Source organism: Sorex araneus, chromosome 2 (assembly GCF_027595985.1).
Source record: "Sorex araneus isolate mSorAra2 chromosome 2, mSorAra2.pri, whole genome shotgun sequence".
In the NCBI taxonomy this organism is placed as follows: Eukaryota; Metazoa; Chordata; class Mammalia; order Eulipotyphla; family Soricidae; genus Sorex; species Sorex araneus.
The window spans coordinates 368,966,305-368,984,719 of record NC_073303.1 but is presented as its reverse complement, the minus strand read 5'-3'; the positions used below and the strand labels follow the sequence as shown (position 1 = coordinate 368,984,719).

The 18,415-nt window shown below is 37.9% G+C and overlaps 1 protein-coding gene across 4 annotated transcripts in view; it reads right to left on the bottom strand.

The window, feature by feature from the left end:
• RELCH (RAB11 binding and LisH domain, coiled-coil and HEAT repeat containing) overlaps positions 1–18,415 on the bottom strand; it is a 97,575-nt gene that overhangs the window by 50,993 nt on the left and 28,167 nt on the right. For all 4 annotated transcript variants that reach the window (XM_055126777.1, XM_004601989.3, XM_055126778.1 and 1 more), the window contains 7 exons: positions 18,060–18,263; positions 17,860–17,951; positions 15,422–15,715; positions 13,443–13,518; positions 12,417–12,512; positions 4,567–4,679; positions 866–956 (listed from right to left, as the gene is read on the bottom strand). In XM_055126777.1, coding sequence (XP_054982752.1) covers positions 866–956; positions 4,567–4,679; positions 12,417–12,512; positions 13,443–13,518; positions 15,422–15,715; positions 17,860–17,951; positions 18,060–18,263 — 966 coding nt within the window. The remainder of the gene's footprint in view (positions 1–865; positions 957–4,566; positions 4,680–12,416; positions 12,513–13,442; positions 13,519–15,421; positions 15,716–17,859; positions 17,952–18,059; positions 18,264–18,415) is intronic.

Genomic DNA, 18,415 nt, shown 5'->3' with positions numbered 1-18,415 from the left:
TGCATATATGTAATATAAAAACCTCTTACATTAAAAGTTTATATACTGCCTAAACTTGATATACAAAAGAAACAAACTATGTGTATATATTTATGTGCATATTTTGGTTCTGGGGCCACATCAAATGGTGCTCAGGGATCACGGCTGGCAGGCTTGGGGAACCATACTGGATGCTGGAGATCAAACCCTGGTCCACTGTGTGCACGGCAAGCAGACAACTTGCTGTACTCTCTCCAGTCCCAAACAAGATACATTTCTATTACTTACTCACTCAACTCACATTTTTTACTCTTCTTAAACACACAAAGCACATCACCACCTCAGTGCTTTTCTTAAAAGTATCCTACGTCATTCAGAACATCACTTCCTCTGAGATGCCTTCTCTGACCTTCTGAAAAATAGCATTCCCAGTTCAATCTTGGCACTGCATATGGTCCCCAAAGTACAGTCAGGAGTGATTCCAAGAGCCAAAAGTGACTGAAAACCAAAACAGCCTCTGCTCACCCTACTTCAGTTTTCTTCACAGTATATGCTACAAAAAATAGTATCATCATATCATTATTTACTTTGATTTCTTCCTAAGAATGTCTTTGGCTTTTAATTCATCACGGTATCCCTAGTGACTACTACAGTAGCCGGCGCTGGAACTACTGTTTAAGAATTCACTCAAGGAGTGAATAAAGCATCTCAGGGCATACTTACGCACTGTTAGATCACTGCGCTGGGCTAGCCAAACAGCCCGCTTTCTGCTGCACAGATTTCCAAATACTCTTTGGACAAGAAAATATGGTAATTTCTAAACAAAATTTGAATTTAGGGAAGTTTTCCTTAGGTAATGAGGGGGAAACCTGAGATAGTTACTAACCTGTTCCCAGCACTGTGGCAAAAGCTCTGCCTCTACACGTGTTGGTCCAACGTGACGTGCAAACGCCACACAGCCTGTGAGGATCATTTGCCTGGAGACAATACAAATAAAGATTCACATTCACACGAGGAATTAGGACTCGGGTAAAAATATTCAGCTCTACAAATCACATCAAGAGCAATCTCTCTGTGCAGTGAGTGAGTCTCCTGTGGCCTGTCCCGGAGGTCAGCTCCCAAGCAGCAGCACCATCTGGGAGACGCTGGAGGGGAGCCTTGACCCAACCCCCTAAGCTAATGTGGGCCTTCTGAAACCCAAGAATGCCCAACGCTTCACCTGCTACCAAGCCAGCACTGATTATTCTCCCGCCATTTCTAGAATTAAAAATCATGAGGCAGGGCCGGAGCGATAGCACAGTGGGTAGGGCGTTCGCCTTGCACGCGGACGACCCGGGTTCAATCCCCGGCATCCCATATGGTCCCCCAAGCACCGCCAGGAGTAATTCCTGAGTGCAAAGCCAGGAGTAACCCCTGAGCATCGCTGGGTGTGACCCAAAAAGAAAAATAAAAAACAATAAAAATCATGAGGCTGCAGTGTTGAAGAAGCGTTTCTTAAATCAGATGTTTAAGCACTGCAGTCAAGGTGGGAGTCTCCCTCTGGATTTGTACGCCACTGTGCTCCTTGATGTGGAGGTCTACACATCTTATGCGTAGATCGAACCCTAGACTCTTTTTAGGGGCCGCCAATGTGGTACTAAGGAGGCCTATGGACCCCTCCCAGTGACTCTTGGCTGCCAAGCCTGCAGATGTGCTGCTTGGGTCCCGCAGGGCCAAACCCAGTAGTGCTCCAGCCCCTCGAGGTGCAGGGGAAAGGTTAGGGTGAGCCCCATCGGCACTGTCTTCAGCCCGTGAAGCGCCCTTCTAATGGACAAAATAACGGTCAAAGTGAAGGATGCCACTGCTGAGACTAGGAAGCTGCCGTGCTTTACGGTGGTGTGCTGCGACGCCGGGGGACCCACGGAGCAATTCTAGGGAGCGCCTGGCCCGCTGTCATCGAGGAACTGAGGCCCTGGGCTCAGAAATCCTTGGGGAACTGAATCCTGCACCCAAGCCCAACCACATGAAGAGTGCTCTGAGGCCATGCTCCAGCACAGCCTTGACATGACTACGGCCCCGGTCGAGGCAGACAACTGGATTCGCCGATCTACAGAAACTAGCAGATACCAATGATTTTTATTTTAACTCACTTCCTTGGAGGTAATCTGATGCAGAGAAATATAGAAATGATTAATGTGAACTTCAACTGAACTGTTATACTTTTTAAAAAGAGAAACAAGATTTATCACTCTTCCAAATAAAGGCCCATTTAAAATGACTTTAATACGCGGAAACCCTCTTTACAATGCTTCAGTAAAATATGACTAAGATATAAAGTTGATGTCAATAAAAATTAAATTGGAATATTTAATTTGTAATAATTATAAAGTCACTGATTCACTTCTAGGCATTGCTCACTAATTATGTCAGTTTAATTGAAACTGTAGAATGAAGATTGAAATGATAGTACAGTGGGGAGGGCATTTGCCTTGCACACGGCCAAACCGGGTTCAATCTCCGGCATCCCATATGGGTTCCCCGAGCACCACCAGGAGTAATTCTTAAATGCAGAGCCGGGAGTAACTCCTGAGCATCGCTTTGGAGTTAAGATGAAGCCAAAAGACGAAGAAAAAACCCAAAACACTGCAGAATGACCAAACTTCTATTTAGAAAAGGCAAATTAGTCATATTAGTGATATAACCTATTATCTCAGTTTGAAGAAAATAGTAAGAACATCCACTAAAAGGAGAAATGCTAGGTCAATGTGTCTTATATATTCCCACTTTCTATAACCTGGTAAATTTTTGTCTTTTTGGGTCAAACCCAGTGATGCTAGGGGCTACTCCTGGCTCTGCACTCAGGAATTACTCCTGGCGCTGCTCGGAGAACATATGGAATGCCGGGGATTGAAACTGGGTTAATTGCATGCAAGGCAAATGCCCTACCCGCTGGACTATCACTGCGGCCCCATCTGCTAAATTTTTTGCAGTGCTAGAGATGGAGCCCAGCAAAGCTCAACTACTGGGTTACAGCCTAGTCTATCCCGCAACTTTTATAATAGGGAATTCTTACTCCCTGTTACATTTACATCATTTTCTTCTATGATTATTTCTTAATTTTTCTTCTTTTCTATTTCCTTCTAGAAGGTAAGTAAAGTGAATCTAAGAAAAAATGGGAGAACAAATGCTCAATGTTTACATACGGCCCTTTAGCTGTCTGCTAAATGTTTTTGCTTCCACCAGTGTCCCTTGAAGTAACGTGACACACATAGGTTCCGTGCTTGTAATTGAAATAACTCAAACCTGATGAAATTTGGGCATCTCCAATACTTAAATTATGCTAAGTTAAAATTTCTGTTTGGTTAATTTGCTTTTCATATTGAAATAAACTGACTAGTCTATTTACATAAATGTGTACCTGACGGGTGAAATATTTAACAATGGCATGAGCACTTATTTCTGACATCTCGACCCTGAAGTGAGACCAACAGGTACTTCGGGGTTGGAGGGAAAATACCGGGGGTAAGGTACTTTTGTTCACACGCAGCTAAACCCTGCTTGATCTTTGGCACTGCTGGAGCAACCTCGCACAGAGATGGGAGTAGCCCTCGAGGGAGGCCCCTGCCCAAGGCGCAGGTATTTTTGGCCACTAGATGGCAGCACTTCATTTTACATGTAGAATCTGTGAAAACTGACTAAACAGATCAAGGTTTTTGCCTCTCAAGTCTAAAAACAGTAATGTAATAAATGGTACTTAATGACTAAATTATAAAATCATAAATAACATTTAAGAGAGAATAAAACATTAATTTTCCTATACAGCATCAAACTGTCAGAAAAGTTCCAGTTTGCAATAAATGGAAGGCACTAACATAGAACATCATTTGTGATTTATTTCTTATTTTCTTATTCACATAACTGGTATGTGAAGGCTGTGGTGTAGATTAACTGGTACTTACCTGGCCTACGTACCCACTAACCAAGATAGTTTGTTTACATATACACATAAATAACCTTGTTTTTCTCTCTGAGGTAGACAAACATCAGTTACTTGTCAAAATCCATTTGCCTCTCTGTTGGGAAGCCACTGGATGTGTAACCTTTTTCCTTGCCATTCTCAGGGAAATCCATTTCTCTACCACAATTCTGGTTGTGGCAACCTGATTCAGGACTAAGCAAAACAAATTGCTGCATCTCCCTATGTCATATAACATTTGATTTGGAGCCCGATTACTGAAGCAGTAATTTATGTATCGAAAATTCTGTTTCTTAGAAGTATTAAATATGTATCAAAAATTCTGTTTCTTATAAGTATTAAAAGGTTATTACCGTGTATCTAGTTCATTTGCAGAAATAAGGGAAACATTTGGGACTTCTTAGAAATAGGAAGTGAAAGATTAAGGCAAAGAAATACTTGATTCAGAAATCAAATTCAACATAACTGAAAAACAAGAACAAAAATACTGCAGAGCTGAATGGGTTCAGTATTTCTTCTGTTTATTAAAATAGATATAAAAAAAGAAAGCATTCAGATTAAAAGGTAATTTTGATGCCAAATTAGTAAAATCAGTAAGTTATATTGCATTCATTTTCCATAGTCCTACCCACCTCTGCTCATCATCTGGTCTCTTGATCAAATTGAAAAGTATATGGAGAAGCTGATCTCGCTCTTTAGGCTCAGGATGAAGACAAGCTGTACACAGTATGAGGGGGATCAGCTCCTAAAAAAACACCAAGGTGAAAAATTCAAAGTAAAAATACATAACAGTATTCTTCCTCCCCCCCCCCCACCCTGGCATTCTTAAATGAACATTTAAAGTGAGAAAAATCTTAACACAGAAAAGAACAAAAAGCCGTAAACTTACTAATTCAAGAGAAAATACTGAAAAATGTATTTATGTGATGGTTGTACAGATGGTGTAAGTTACAAAGTAATGAAGTCACTTGAGATTCAACTAACTTGCTTTCTTATCAGCATTTCTGGTGGGTCTACCACTAAGATAATTTAGTAATTTTAATTTTGAAAGTACTTTGATACTAAAAAAATTAATTTGTTCTAGAGTCACACCCAGCAGTGCTCAGGGATCACTCCTGGCGGGGTTCGAGGGACCATATGTAGCGCTGGGGATTGAACCCAGGTCAGCTGAGTGCAAGGCAAGCACCTTAGCACCTTACCCGCTGTATTCTCTCTCTGGTCCCTTGAAAGTTGCAGAAGTTATTTAGAAATTTAAGAAGGTAACCTATCTCTGCACCTGTCACATCTGTGTCAGGAGCCTGGAGGTATAAAATTAAGTATGTGTTTCTCTGTCTATGGCAATTTAATTAGAAGAGCTGAAAGAACCTTTAGGGGAAAAGGAAGATTTTTCCTTCCATACAATCAAGCATCAATGATAAAAGAGCTATAAAATCATAAATATTTTAAACCATGCCTCAGCTTCTGCTAGTACTTAATAAATATGTGTGAAAGTGAAATACAAAACTGGTTCTCTACTGACCACTAGAGAGGGAATCGATATTGCTGATCTATTAAAGCAGGTTATTCTGATACATTATAACCCAGTTAGAAAAGATAATTCTAAGGCTTTCAGAATTCACTAAAAGGCTTACAGCTTTTAACTTTACAGAGCAAATGATTTTTAACTGTTTTATTTTTACAGCTTTTTTAAAAAAAATTAATTTTATTGAATCACCATGAGATAGTTACAAGCATTCATGTCTGGGTTATAATCTCACAATGATCAAACACCCATCCCTCCACCAGTGCACATTCCCTACCACCAACATCCTGGGTATACCCCCGCTCTTCCACCTTCCCCCTGCCTCTACGGCAGACAATATTCCCCATAAATAAAATAACTGTTTTTCCCCCAAAAGATTTCCCCCAAATAAAATAATTGTTTATTTTTACAGTTTTAATAAAAAACTAGTTTTTTTTTAAAATATGAAAGCGCTTTCACTCTTTAAATATTAGATAACTCATGAAGTTTAGGTAAAATTAAAGTTCAAGTTTTCAAAATTTTTTTCTTTCAATTTCACAAGCAAAACAAAATAAATTCGAATGATAACAAAAAGATCAGTTTAGAGAGCAAATGTTTTTAGACATTTTTACATTTAATTCAAATATTTTTACTGAACTTTCATACTCATGAAAGTTTTCTCAAGTTATGTCAAGGTAGAGCCCATTTTTTCAAGACTTTATCATGAGTTCTTTAATTTTTAACAACAACAACAACAAAACAACAACAACAATAAACCCTGGGAGCATAAAATTAGTGTGTGTCCAGATTATGGGCTGGAGCAACAGCACAGTGGGTGGGGCGTTTGCCTTGCACGTGGCTGACCTGGGTTTGATTCCTCCGCCCCTCTCGGAGAGCCGGCCACTGAGAGTATCCCGCCTGCATGGCAAAGCCTGGCAAGCTACCCGTGGCGTATTCGATATGCTAAAACAGTAACAACAAGTCTCACAATGGAGATGTTACTGGTGTCCACTTGAGCAAATCGAGAGCAACGGGATGACAGTGAGTCCAGATTATATAAACAGAAAACAAAAAAATATCCAAAAGAATCTAAAAACATGTGAACTGATTTGATGAACTGGAAGAAAAGTGATTTGAGAAAAGTAGGGCATGAAATTAAAGGCAAATTTTAACAAAAAATATGCAAATATGGGCAAGGCATTGTCAACAAGGTAGGAATCTAAATCCGAAAAGTATTAAAAAATACATCTATTTGTTTCTCAAGAGGCCAGGGAGTAAATGTTGACCAGGAAGCGAAATTTGAAAGGTAACAAATTAGTTCAATAAATTATTGCTCACTGCTTGCCCTCCCTGTTTCATCATTTCCTATTACTCAAGCCTCATTTAAAAGTTTTAAACAGCTATTTAAAATTTTCCCATCTAATCTTTTGCCTAACAAGCAATAATTCAAGTTCTGACAAGATACAAAGAGAAAAAAAAAATGACTCAAAAGGATGCGATATTACTCACCTCTGGAAAAATTTTACACTTTAAAGGTAACTAAAACATCTATTTCTTAGAATTATTAACGTAGTGTCAATGCATTGTATTAATTATTAATACAGTAGTAGTAATACATAATTATTCACACTCTGTGGCATGTACTATACTTTGAAGCCTGAAATCGTGGATTGCGTCAGGGGTGGGACCCACTAACTGTGCCAAGGACCCAGCCCACAGTCTCCCACCAGAGAATGCTCTACTACTAAGCCACATCCTTGGTTTCTCCTAAATATAGATAAAGTTAAATTCATGAATTAGACACAGTTTAGAGATTAATAACTGCTAATAACAGAATAATATATGGCAATGAAACTTAAGTGAATGTGGTCTCTTTCTCAGAATATCTTATTGAACATAATATTTTCACACAGTGGCTGAGACTAACTGAAACTGTGGATGAGACTAATTAAAACATGGATGGGGGGAAAAACTTAATCCATAATTTCTGAAGCTTAACCCTTAGGAAGCTTAACTGAAATACTTAGGACATTATCACATAAAAAAAAACTCCTCCCCTCACAAAATAGGCAAAGAAGATGAACCAACTTACCAAACTATCTTACCAGGCTCTTTAGTTTACCATAATTATCCTCAATATTACTGTATAACCTTTATAGTTACAATTTCCTGCAACTACTAAGTTGAAAATTTTTCCATGAAACAAACATTAATGGCAGTGATGAACAACAGAGCTTTGTTTTTCAGAAGATGAGCAGGACTTTTGGACAGCTTCTTAAACTTTTAGGAAATTGTTTTTCTCCTTTGCTTAGAAGTTTTTATGATATATTTTACATTTTACACAATTATTCTATTTAAAACACAGACCCAGGGATTTTTTAAAAAGTATTCAGAGTTGAGTAATTATAACCAATGTAATTCTTGAAACGTTTCTGACATCTCCAAAGGTAATTTGAATTTATTTCCCATTTTACACGCTCCACCCTCACCCAGGTCCATGGTTCTCTTTTCCTGTACCACCCTGGCTAAGTGACCCCTTGTTTCCTTAGAGTAGAATGAAAGTAAATTAAATTTGGTTGTATTATTTAAAAATGCTAGGGCTGGGGCCGGAGCGATAGCACAGTGGGTAGGGCGTTTGCCTTGCATGCGGCCAACCCGGGTTCGATCCCCGGCATCCCATATGGTCCCCCGAGCACTGCCAGGAGTAATTCCTGAGTGCAAAGCCAGGAGTAACCCCTGAGCATCGCTGGGTGTGACCCAAAAAGCAAAAGAAAAAAAAAATGCTAGGGCTGGAGCCAGAGCAAAGCAGGTAGGGCACTTGCCTTGCACGTGACTGACCTGAGTTCAATCCTTGTTACCCCATACATAGTCATGAGGTCCCCCAAGTCCTGCCAGGAGTGATCTCTGAGCAGAGCCAGGAGTAATCCCTGAGCACCACCGGGGAGGGGTACGTCTAAAAAAGCCAAAACCAATCAACTGATAACAACCAAAAGAAAAAGTGAGATGGAAGAACTTCTAACATACTGTCCGAGGCCAGCAATAGCCCGATATCCAAATCACACAAAGATGAAAGAGCTGAAGAATACAGAGCAACATTCCTTAGGAAAATTTAAACATGAAACTGTACCATACATTACTTATACCAAATCCAACACCTTAAACAACAACAACAACAACAACAACAACAAAAAGTGTACACAAAACAGAGGTGATCTCTCTACGGTCTGGAGTGATGCTGGAGCCCTGGGTTCAATCCCCGCACTTCACTGTTTCCTGAACACCTGCAGGAGTAAACCCTGGCACACAGCCAGGAGTGCTGTGCGCACCATCAGATAAGGCCCCGCCGTAACCAAGGGCCGTGTGTTCCAGGAAGACAAGGGGATTTCGACATCCGCAACTATCTAATCAATACAGAAAACTAACATATTATGATAAAGGACACTTATGCAAACCCACAGTTAACATCAAATGCAATTTAAAAGCACGAGGGCTGTCCTCTATCCTGTCCAAGATGAGGAACAAGACAGAAATATCTGTCTTCTCCAACACTGCTATTCAGAGGTTGCAGATATGGCTCACGTGGCCTGGCACATGGCTAGCATATGCCTGAGTTTGACCCCTAGCACCGCATGGTGCCCTGAGCACTGTGCCCTGGGTATGACCCCTCTAGAAAAACAGACAAAACAAACATTAACAAAAAACTACTGTTATTCACGTAAGTCCTGAACAACTGAGCAAGAGGAAGAAATAAAACCCATTCATGCGGGAGAGAAACAAAACTGTATTTGCAATAATGTGGTTTTATATATAGAAAAATCTCAATACACACAAAATTAAATAAATTGAATAAAACTTATAAGTAAATTCAGCAAAATTGAAGGGTTACACATTTAACAAACAAAAATTAGTTTTGTTTCTAAATACCAACAATAGACACCTCAAAGTAAAATTAAAGAAACAATTACATTTATAATAGCAAACTGACGTGAGGTCCTAAACTCAGAAAATCATCCCAATAATAAAAATTGATGAATAAATTTCAACAAGAAATTGAAGACCTGATTATTCAATAGGGAAACAATTTCTTTTCAACTGGGACACTAAATAATCACAAGAAAAGATCCATGCCTCATTATTTATTTTAAAAAAACAACTTCAAAATGTATCTATAATGAAATCTAAGGGATAAAGGCAGAAAACTATATACTATTTTATTTTTGGGGCCACAACCAGGAGTGCTCAGGGCTTACTTCTGTCTCTGCACTCAGGGATCACTTTTGATGGTGCTCAGGGGATCATACGGGATGTCAGATATCACACCTGGATTGGTTGTATGTAAAGCAAATGCCCTATCCCGATGTACTATCATTTGCACCTTCTGAAACTATTTTAAGAAGTGTGTGTGTGTGTGTGTGTGTGTGTATCTTTCTGACTTCAGATTTGAAAATGGATTCTTACATTTACACCAAAATAACAAGCAGCTAAAAAAACTAATAAGAATTAAAAAAAAAACAAAAAACAGATTAGACTTCACAAAAAAAAACAAAACATCTGTCCACAATCAGGAAGAACAGAATCGAGGTTGTGGGTGGGACACTTTAGTAACAATCACTTGTTTTGCCCTTGATTCACCCAGGTTCAATCCCTGGAACCCGATATTGTCTCCCAAGCCCTGCCGGAAGTGATCCCTAAGTGTGATCCCTAAGAGCAGAGGACGCCCTGAGTATAACTGGGTGCGGCCCAAAAACCGAAAAAGAAAAAAAAATATATATAGTATGAAGAATGCAAAGACATTTTATAAGAATGGAGAAGATATTTGTACATTAAACATGTGTGAAAAATTTAATATTCAGAATTACCAAAAATTTTAAAATCAAAAACAAAGAAATCTAGTAAATCCAGTTTAAAAATGGGCAAAAGGGGACTAGAGTGATAGTCCAGAGGTCAGATATTTGCCTTGGATATGGCCAACCTGAGTTCAACCCCTGCATCCCTTTACAGAACCCAGAGCACCACCAGGTGTAATTCCTGAGTGCAGAGCCAGGATTAACCCCTGAGCATCACCAGAACTCCCCCCAAAAACAAAAGGGGGAGCAGGGAGGGCAAAAGATTTGATGACACACCATGTGAACATATTAATCAAAACCTTAAACCTGTTTCTTGTATTTTATCTAATCAGAATATGAGTTATATGGTCAGTTTGCTGAAGACTATTATAAAACTTAAGACATGAGGAAAAAAGTGAAAATGTTATATTTCTTAACCATAAAACCTTACATGAATAAAGGTAAAATATTAAAATAACCAATATCAAAGGATTAAACGAAAGTTTTATTCTTTGGTTTTCTGAATCAAGCCAAGAGAAATTTCATTATTTACCAACTTAATTTTGAGGAAACACAACTTTGATAAATCAGGAAACTTGCTGACAGAATAAAGTATAAATAATTAATGAGAATCAATTCTTCATAAAATGTTAAGTACTTAAACATTTAAAAATATAGAAACTTAAAATCAGCCAGAAAAAAAAATCATACCACAGATAAAATGCATGTTTGTGTGTATATAAAATATATAAGCCTATATATTTAAATATACAACATCTGATTACTGATGATGCAAATTTATAAATACTTCATGCAGTAAAATCAGATTTTAGTGATCTTTTATGATAAAAAAGGAGGAAAGTAAAGTCCAAACTGCATTTCATAATGATTAGGTGTGTGTGACAGTGAAAGAGCATTAAGGAAGCACAGTGGGGGCTGCAAACGTGAATGCACGGCACAGACGTTACAAGCCGGAAAGAGGAAAAGCCCCTCAAACAACACTCGGACAGGCAGAACCGCCAAACAATCTGAAATTGGAAACTGATCCTTCAAGAGAAAAATTCCCTTACTAGTATCTCACAACTATTTCAAAATGAGAAAGAAAAACATCAGTAAAAAGTTATTTTTATCTATTTTTCATTAAATATCTATGGGAATCAAACATTTTAAAGCTCTATAAAATTTTTCTTGAGGATCAGCACAAATTTCTTGTGCTAAAGAGATAAAGATAAGCTTTTTAAAAAAACAAACAAAAAAAAACAGGTTTTGTCAAATGCATTGTAAATCTACCATACTGTAGGTCCCATCACTATGACTGAAATCAGTGGTAAAAATTCAGATAAGGATATGATATCCTAAAATAATCTTAACTTGATTATTTAAAAAAATTATTTAAAAAATTATTTGAAAAAATCTATAAACTTCAAACTGACTTCATAAGCTAAATAAATCTATTTGAAAATGTATTACCTAAGAAATAATTTTTATTGATCTTTTAGAAGCTAAGTACTACTCTATAGGTGACTCGCTAAAGCACTTAAGGTTTAGACATAGGTTTGTGTACTAGACTGCATTTACTACTGCATTTTGAATATATAAAGCATCTGTTATTAACAAGTTGGCTATAAGAAAAATTAGGAAAGGCATGTTCAAAAATTACAGTCAATGCTTTAATTATTTTACTATCCTAAGACAAATAAAAATCAAATAATAAAACATTAATAATAGATAGCCACAAGTACATTTAAGAGTTATATTATTAGTCCTTGTTAATTTTCAATAGTGTCCATTTCTGTAGACATATCAAGCATATCATATCAAGAACAGAGATTTAAAAAAACATTCAGTTAAGTGGTTAAAGAAAGTGTTCATGGAACATGTGTGGACCTACAGTAATAATTAGTTGCAGAAGCTAATGATGCTTTAAGCAAAACTGAAACATGAATACCATGCAGCTTTACTGAACTCACCTGACACAGGTGCAAAACCATTCTCTAGGAGCAGAGATGCACGCACAAAAGTAAGAATATGATTGCAAGTAATAGACTTTAACAAAATTAAAACATAACACTAAACTTCAAAATGACAAAAAAAAAAGGACAACATGATGAGGTTTACTGGAATGAAAATATGAAAATAATTTGCTAGGTCTCACCTCTCTTTTGGCCAACAGTACATTAGGAACAATGTGTGGCAGGCAGCGACCCAGCATCAACATAACGTTTTTCTCACTGTCTGCAATTCGAGACACCTAGAAGATTTAAAAATAAATAAATAAATAAAGTGGTGGACATCTACACATGATGGCACAGAGATTTCCTGCTTAGATTCTGTTATCTCTGTGACAAACACACACGCAAATCACAAGTTACAGTTATGATAACGGTAATAACAAAAATTGAGTCCTTAAATAGGATAAACATTTCAGTATGCCTGCAAGACATTTGAAAGCACCAGAAGGCAAGGCAGAAGTGAAGGAGAGCTCATCTGGTTTGACTTTTGGAAATAAAGAGGAATAACTCAGAACTTAAGAGAGCTTCAGTGGTTTTTTGTCCTTGGAAGGATGCTCAATAAGCTATGATATCTGCCTAAAGTGGTAACCTGCAAAATGGAAGTGGCTTTTAGAAGGCCCGAGTAGGCTGTCTTACACTGAAGACTTCCAGAATCCCACCCCAACTATCCTATAGGCTTTTCCATATTCCCAATGATATATGTAACAGAAACTCATGAGAGGCCAAGTGGAATTAAGCACAAAGCAGGAAGGGAGGAATGAGTATAAGATGGGGAGAGGGAGGACAGCAGGAGGAAGGAATCTTTTCAAGATGTTTCTACAATAATCATGAAGCACTTGGGGAAATCTGAGAGCTGACAAAATCAGCAAAGAACACCACTCTGAATGAAATAATCAAGCAATCCAAAAATAACTGAACCAATGGTAAATCAGCTGAATTTGACTATAAAAATCATACATAAGTAGACATTACAAGTTAAACTGCAAAGCACACTTTAATATTCAGTCAAGTTTCAATCAAAAAAAAAGACTCCCTTTTTAAAATGGTTAAAATTTTAGTAATTATTTCTTAGAACACTACTTTAACTGTAATAGCTCTCTTTGGGATGAGGTATGAAAAAGAAAAAAGCAATGTTTAAGAAAGTTTCCAAGTATCTGGTATTAATTTACCTCTGATCCTAAACGACTATCGGCTGACATTCGACAAAAGGAGAGCAGTGCTTGGTGGAAAGCAGGAGACAATTTTCTAGAAAAAAATATTGCATGAAAAGGGGCAGTAGAATTACTACAGGCATTTAAGGAGAAAGTAAGTTGCATGGTGTTAATTCCCATCCTTACATTAAAAGCCTATCCCACAAAGAACCACATTTCTTTGTCACCACATTTCCTCAAGTAAATTATGGGGATGGGTGTGCTAAGTGGATCAACAGTAACATTGTCTTAAAACAGCCTGATGTTATGAAGGCCCACAAATATTGGTGGATCAGACCTGAAGTAATATAGTGGGTCAATAACTGTAGCAAATTCTAAAATGACTCCCTACCACCCTTCCACCCCAATTCCCTCTGGTTACAGAAAGACAAATAGGGTACAAAGGTTAATCTGGTGTGCTTCTAAGAGGAATTAATATGCATATATAAAATGATAATAATAGACATTAATGTTAAAAAAACTCACAAAAATAGTAAAAATTTTTAAAAAGTAAATTCATGGTATATTTCAGACAAGGATTTATTTTTTGTAACTAAACACATTATTTTATTTATGGTCCCAAAGGACATGAGAAATCACATCTCCACCTAACATTTCTAAAATCATAACTGTGTTTTATGTGCTCAATCTACAAAGAGCTGATAGAAGGTTACATAAAGATTTGGTACACAAACATGAGCAGCACTCAGCAATTCCTGTGGCTAGGTTGAAACAGTTTGAGCCTGTTTAGTTACTATTTCTTCCATAATCTTTCAGTGCAAGAAACCATAATCCATTCAATTTAACCGAAGATAAACACCTCAAATCAGCTTTTCTTTTAATCCCAAGTAATAACAATCTTGTATAATCTAACCATCTCTATATGGTGCTGGGAATTTACCATCTTCTTTCACACAGAGACCAGGTCTCAATCATTTATTTGGATTCTTCCAATAAACACATTTTATTTGTTTCCTCTTCCAGACCTCGTGCCCTCTGATTACCTCTACCCTGACTATGTTCTATCTAAAGCTTAGATAACCTTCATTTCTCAACTCTCTATAATGAATCAACTAGGTTTAGATGACTAGGCCTTTGCTTAATTCTCCAACTTCTTATCCTCTGACTTCAATCTTTACTTAAATCTTCATAAATTCATCTTAGTTCTCCAAACAGATATGCTGCTGTTCTCCGTTAGTGTGCTCTGATAATTAGCTATGTAGTTGCCAGATCTCAGGGTAGATGACTCTTCTTCCATGAAACTTTCCCCCCAAACATGACTATTTGATAAACTGACTGTGTTCCTAAAGCTGAATTTCTCTTAAATAACTAATTTTCATGCTTCATTATAATTTTCTGATTCATTTCCTCATACTCTAAGATTTATGATGCATTCTTTACTTATCACTGCATTCCTAGTGTAACACTGTCTGGAAGAAAGTTTAAAGTTAAATTATTAGCTTAGCAATTTAACAATCACCTACCGTGACAGAGTAGCTTTGGAGAATAAAAGGAGAGAGAAGCTATGAAGTACCCGGCAAAAATATTCACAGCACATATATATGAACTACGGGTGTAAGTACAGAGCTAAGGTTAAAACCCAGCCTCACTCACTGTTACTTCCTTGTTTCGTCCCTGCTAGTAAGAGGCACACACCATACAGTAATGAGGATTGAAGTGTGCCATGTCAGGAACTGAACCGAGGGTCTCACCTATGCCAGGCACTGATACCATTATTTCAGTCACATTTCTGGCCTGGTTTAAATCCTTTTTGAGATCGTTTAACTTAGTAATTATTTTGTCCTTTCGCCTCCTCCTTTTTGTGCCACACAATGTTAATACCAAACATTAAAGAAAAAAAAAAGTACTACAAGAGGCTTTAGTAAGAACCAAAACTCTTGTCGTCTGACAATGTACTTAATAGATAAGACACATTTACCTCTAGGTCGCACACTTACCGATTGGGTTTATCGAAATGGACTAGACGTTTACTTGGTGGTGATGAGGACGGCGTTCCTTCCCTTTCTCTCCTGGGAAAAGAATTTGCAAAGTTCTCTTTAGGGACAGTGGAATCCACTTCATCTGGCTGTGAGAGATGGATATCCTTGTTTGTTCCCCGGTCTGAACTATTTACAACTGGATTCTGTTCACTGTCTTCAGAGTCTTTGTGGAGAGACTTATGTGAAGAAGGATGGGCAGAGTCACAAACTACTGGTGCTGCAAAGTGCTCATTTTTGAAGAAGTCCATTTCACTGTAGAAAGATGAAGAAATTTGAGGGAATAAATGCATTTAAAAAAATGTGATATCAAAACTTCATAAAAGATTGTAATAGATTTTAAGTTATTGAAATCTACAGAATAGAAAAAAGATTCAGCAATTGATTTATCTTTTTTTAAAAAAACTATTCTTTTTCTATATACACACAGATACTTTGTATACTTAAAAAAGTGTGGATATAAACTTGTAGCAATAAAACAGAAAAGTGGCTTCAAAAATTTTTGCTTTGGGGTTGGAGCAATAGTACCATGGTAGGGTATTTGCCTGCACGTGGTGACCCAGATTCAATCCCCGGCATCCCATATGGTCCTTCGAGCACTGCCAGGAGTAATTCCTGAGCACGGAGTGAGGAGTATCCCCTGAGCATCACTGGGTGTGACCCAAAAAGCCAATAAAATAAATTTTTTTTTGCTTTGGATTAGTACTTTAATTTTTTTTTCTCACTTGTATATTAAACTTGTATATTAAAGCTGGAAGTCGAGGGGGGCAGGTGAGAGCCCTCCCCGCCCCAAGGGACCCAGCCCCTGCAGCCAAAAACCTCCAGAACCCAAACGACACCATGCTCAAGGCCATTCTCCACTCGCCCGGGTGAGTCTCATGCATGAGTGAAGTCTCACAAAACCCAGAAAATGCGGAATTTTGTGACCTTGGAACTCTGGGCTCAATGGGACTGGGAGCGGAGATCCTCTGCCTATTTACCCTCAGTCTCTGGCGAGCCTGGGGCCACGCCCAAAAGCCACTTCCTGCCTGCACCAGATAATCTCGGCATCGGCCACCAGATCACACAGATACTTCTCCCAGAAGGGAGCATAACATGGGCCCCCAATAGCCATGCCATGGAACTCTACGCCAGGCTGTTTCACTCTGGGTGCCCCAGAGAGGGGCGGGTGAGAGCCCTCCCTGCCCCAAGGGACCCTGCCCTAGCAGCCGAAAACCTCCAGAACCCAACCACCACCAGACTCAAGGCCACTCCCCACACGCTTGGGCGAGCCTCACGCATGAGTGAACATATTCCTGGACCTATGCATAAGACACTTCCTACCCATTCTCCATAAGTGCCACACCACATTTATAGGGTTCATATAGTAGGCAACAAATCATAGAGGGAAATGTATATATATGCATATATACTTATTTTTATATATACATATATATACATATACACTAAACCTCATATCACCCAAACTTTTAACATGTTAGTGATATCCCAAAGAATGTCTTAAGGGCCCCTACCAAAATAGAACAATCTTCACACTGTTTCCTATATGAATACTTTTTTGTAGCATTTTCAGTGGTTTTCCATAACAACAACACAAAATATATTATTTCAGTTGTGCTTTGGGGCAGGGCTTGGGGCTTGGGATGGAAACATCCCAAATTTGGTGGTAAGAAGGTGTAATGGTGGTGGGATTGGTGTTTGAATATTAAGTATAATCAAATATTGTGAACTACCTTATATAAAATAAAAAATAATAAATTGAAAACAAAAATGCAGCTGGAAGGTATGCATTCAGTAATAGAAAGTGAAAAAAACGGGGGGTTGGGGTTGGACCACACTTGCTGGTGCTCGGTGCTCAGTGGACCATATGGGGTGCTGGGGATTAAACATGGGTCTACTGCATGCAAGGCAAGTACCCTACTTACTTGCTGTATTATTGCTTCAGCCCAGAAAGAAAAAAAAAAAAATTTTAGAAAGTACCCAGGAATTCAAGGGAAGTCAAAATGAAGGATGGGGCAGGCAAATCTGGATTTTATTACAGCAACTGACAAGGGTAAACTGAGGCTTTCCCTTTCATTATTATCATAATTTAAATATTTAATTGGTTATTGTCAAGTCCTTTGATTTGTTCCTTTATATTCCACACACAAGTGTAATTATTCTGTATTTGTCTTTCTCCTTCTGACTTTACTTTTTGTGAAAGCCTCTAGTTCAATCTATGTTGCAGCAAACTGCAAGATTATTTCCTTTTAGCAAAACCTTTATAAGTACCACATATGAATAAAAAGAACTTTATTCTTTTGATGATGTAAAAAAAAAATTTTTATCGTAACAACTGAATTGTGTTTTTGGTATACATTTACCAACTCTGAGTTTTAGAGAAATAATTAAGTACTAACCTTTCAAGTCTTCTGATTTGCTCCATCAAAGACCATTTTTCACTATTTAATAAAGTAATTTTATCTTCTAATTTCTGTATTAGCAAGGAGCTCTAAAATCAAAATGACAGAAAAACAGAAACTTAAGATCTCATAGCACGCCTTTACAGAATTTAAGTGCCTTGGTTGGATACTACTGGTGCAATTTTAGTATCTCTCACCTCTATAGTCTGAGGAGTTTCAAGGTTCGGAGGAAGGCTGCTCACAATTGGTGTCAGAGCTTCTAATTCATCTTCTTCTACTCCACTAGCCACATCCACAAGGTCTTTCCTGGTCACTTGATGATTTCCAAAATCTCGGTAGAGTTGCAACAAATCTGGAGGTTTCGGAATGTTTAATCCTACATCATCCCATAGTTCAAAATCCTTGAGGAAGGATGAAAATATATAAAACAGCCATGAGGCAATTTTCCCAGCATTTTTAATTTTAATTTTATTCTTAATATTTGCTAATACTTTGAAAACCCAACAGTTTTCATGCTGTTATGTCAAAATGTATACACTGAATCTTAGTTTAT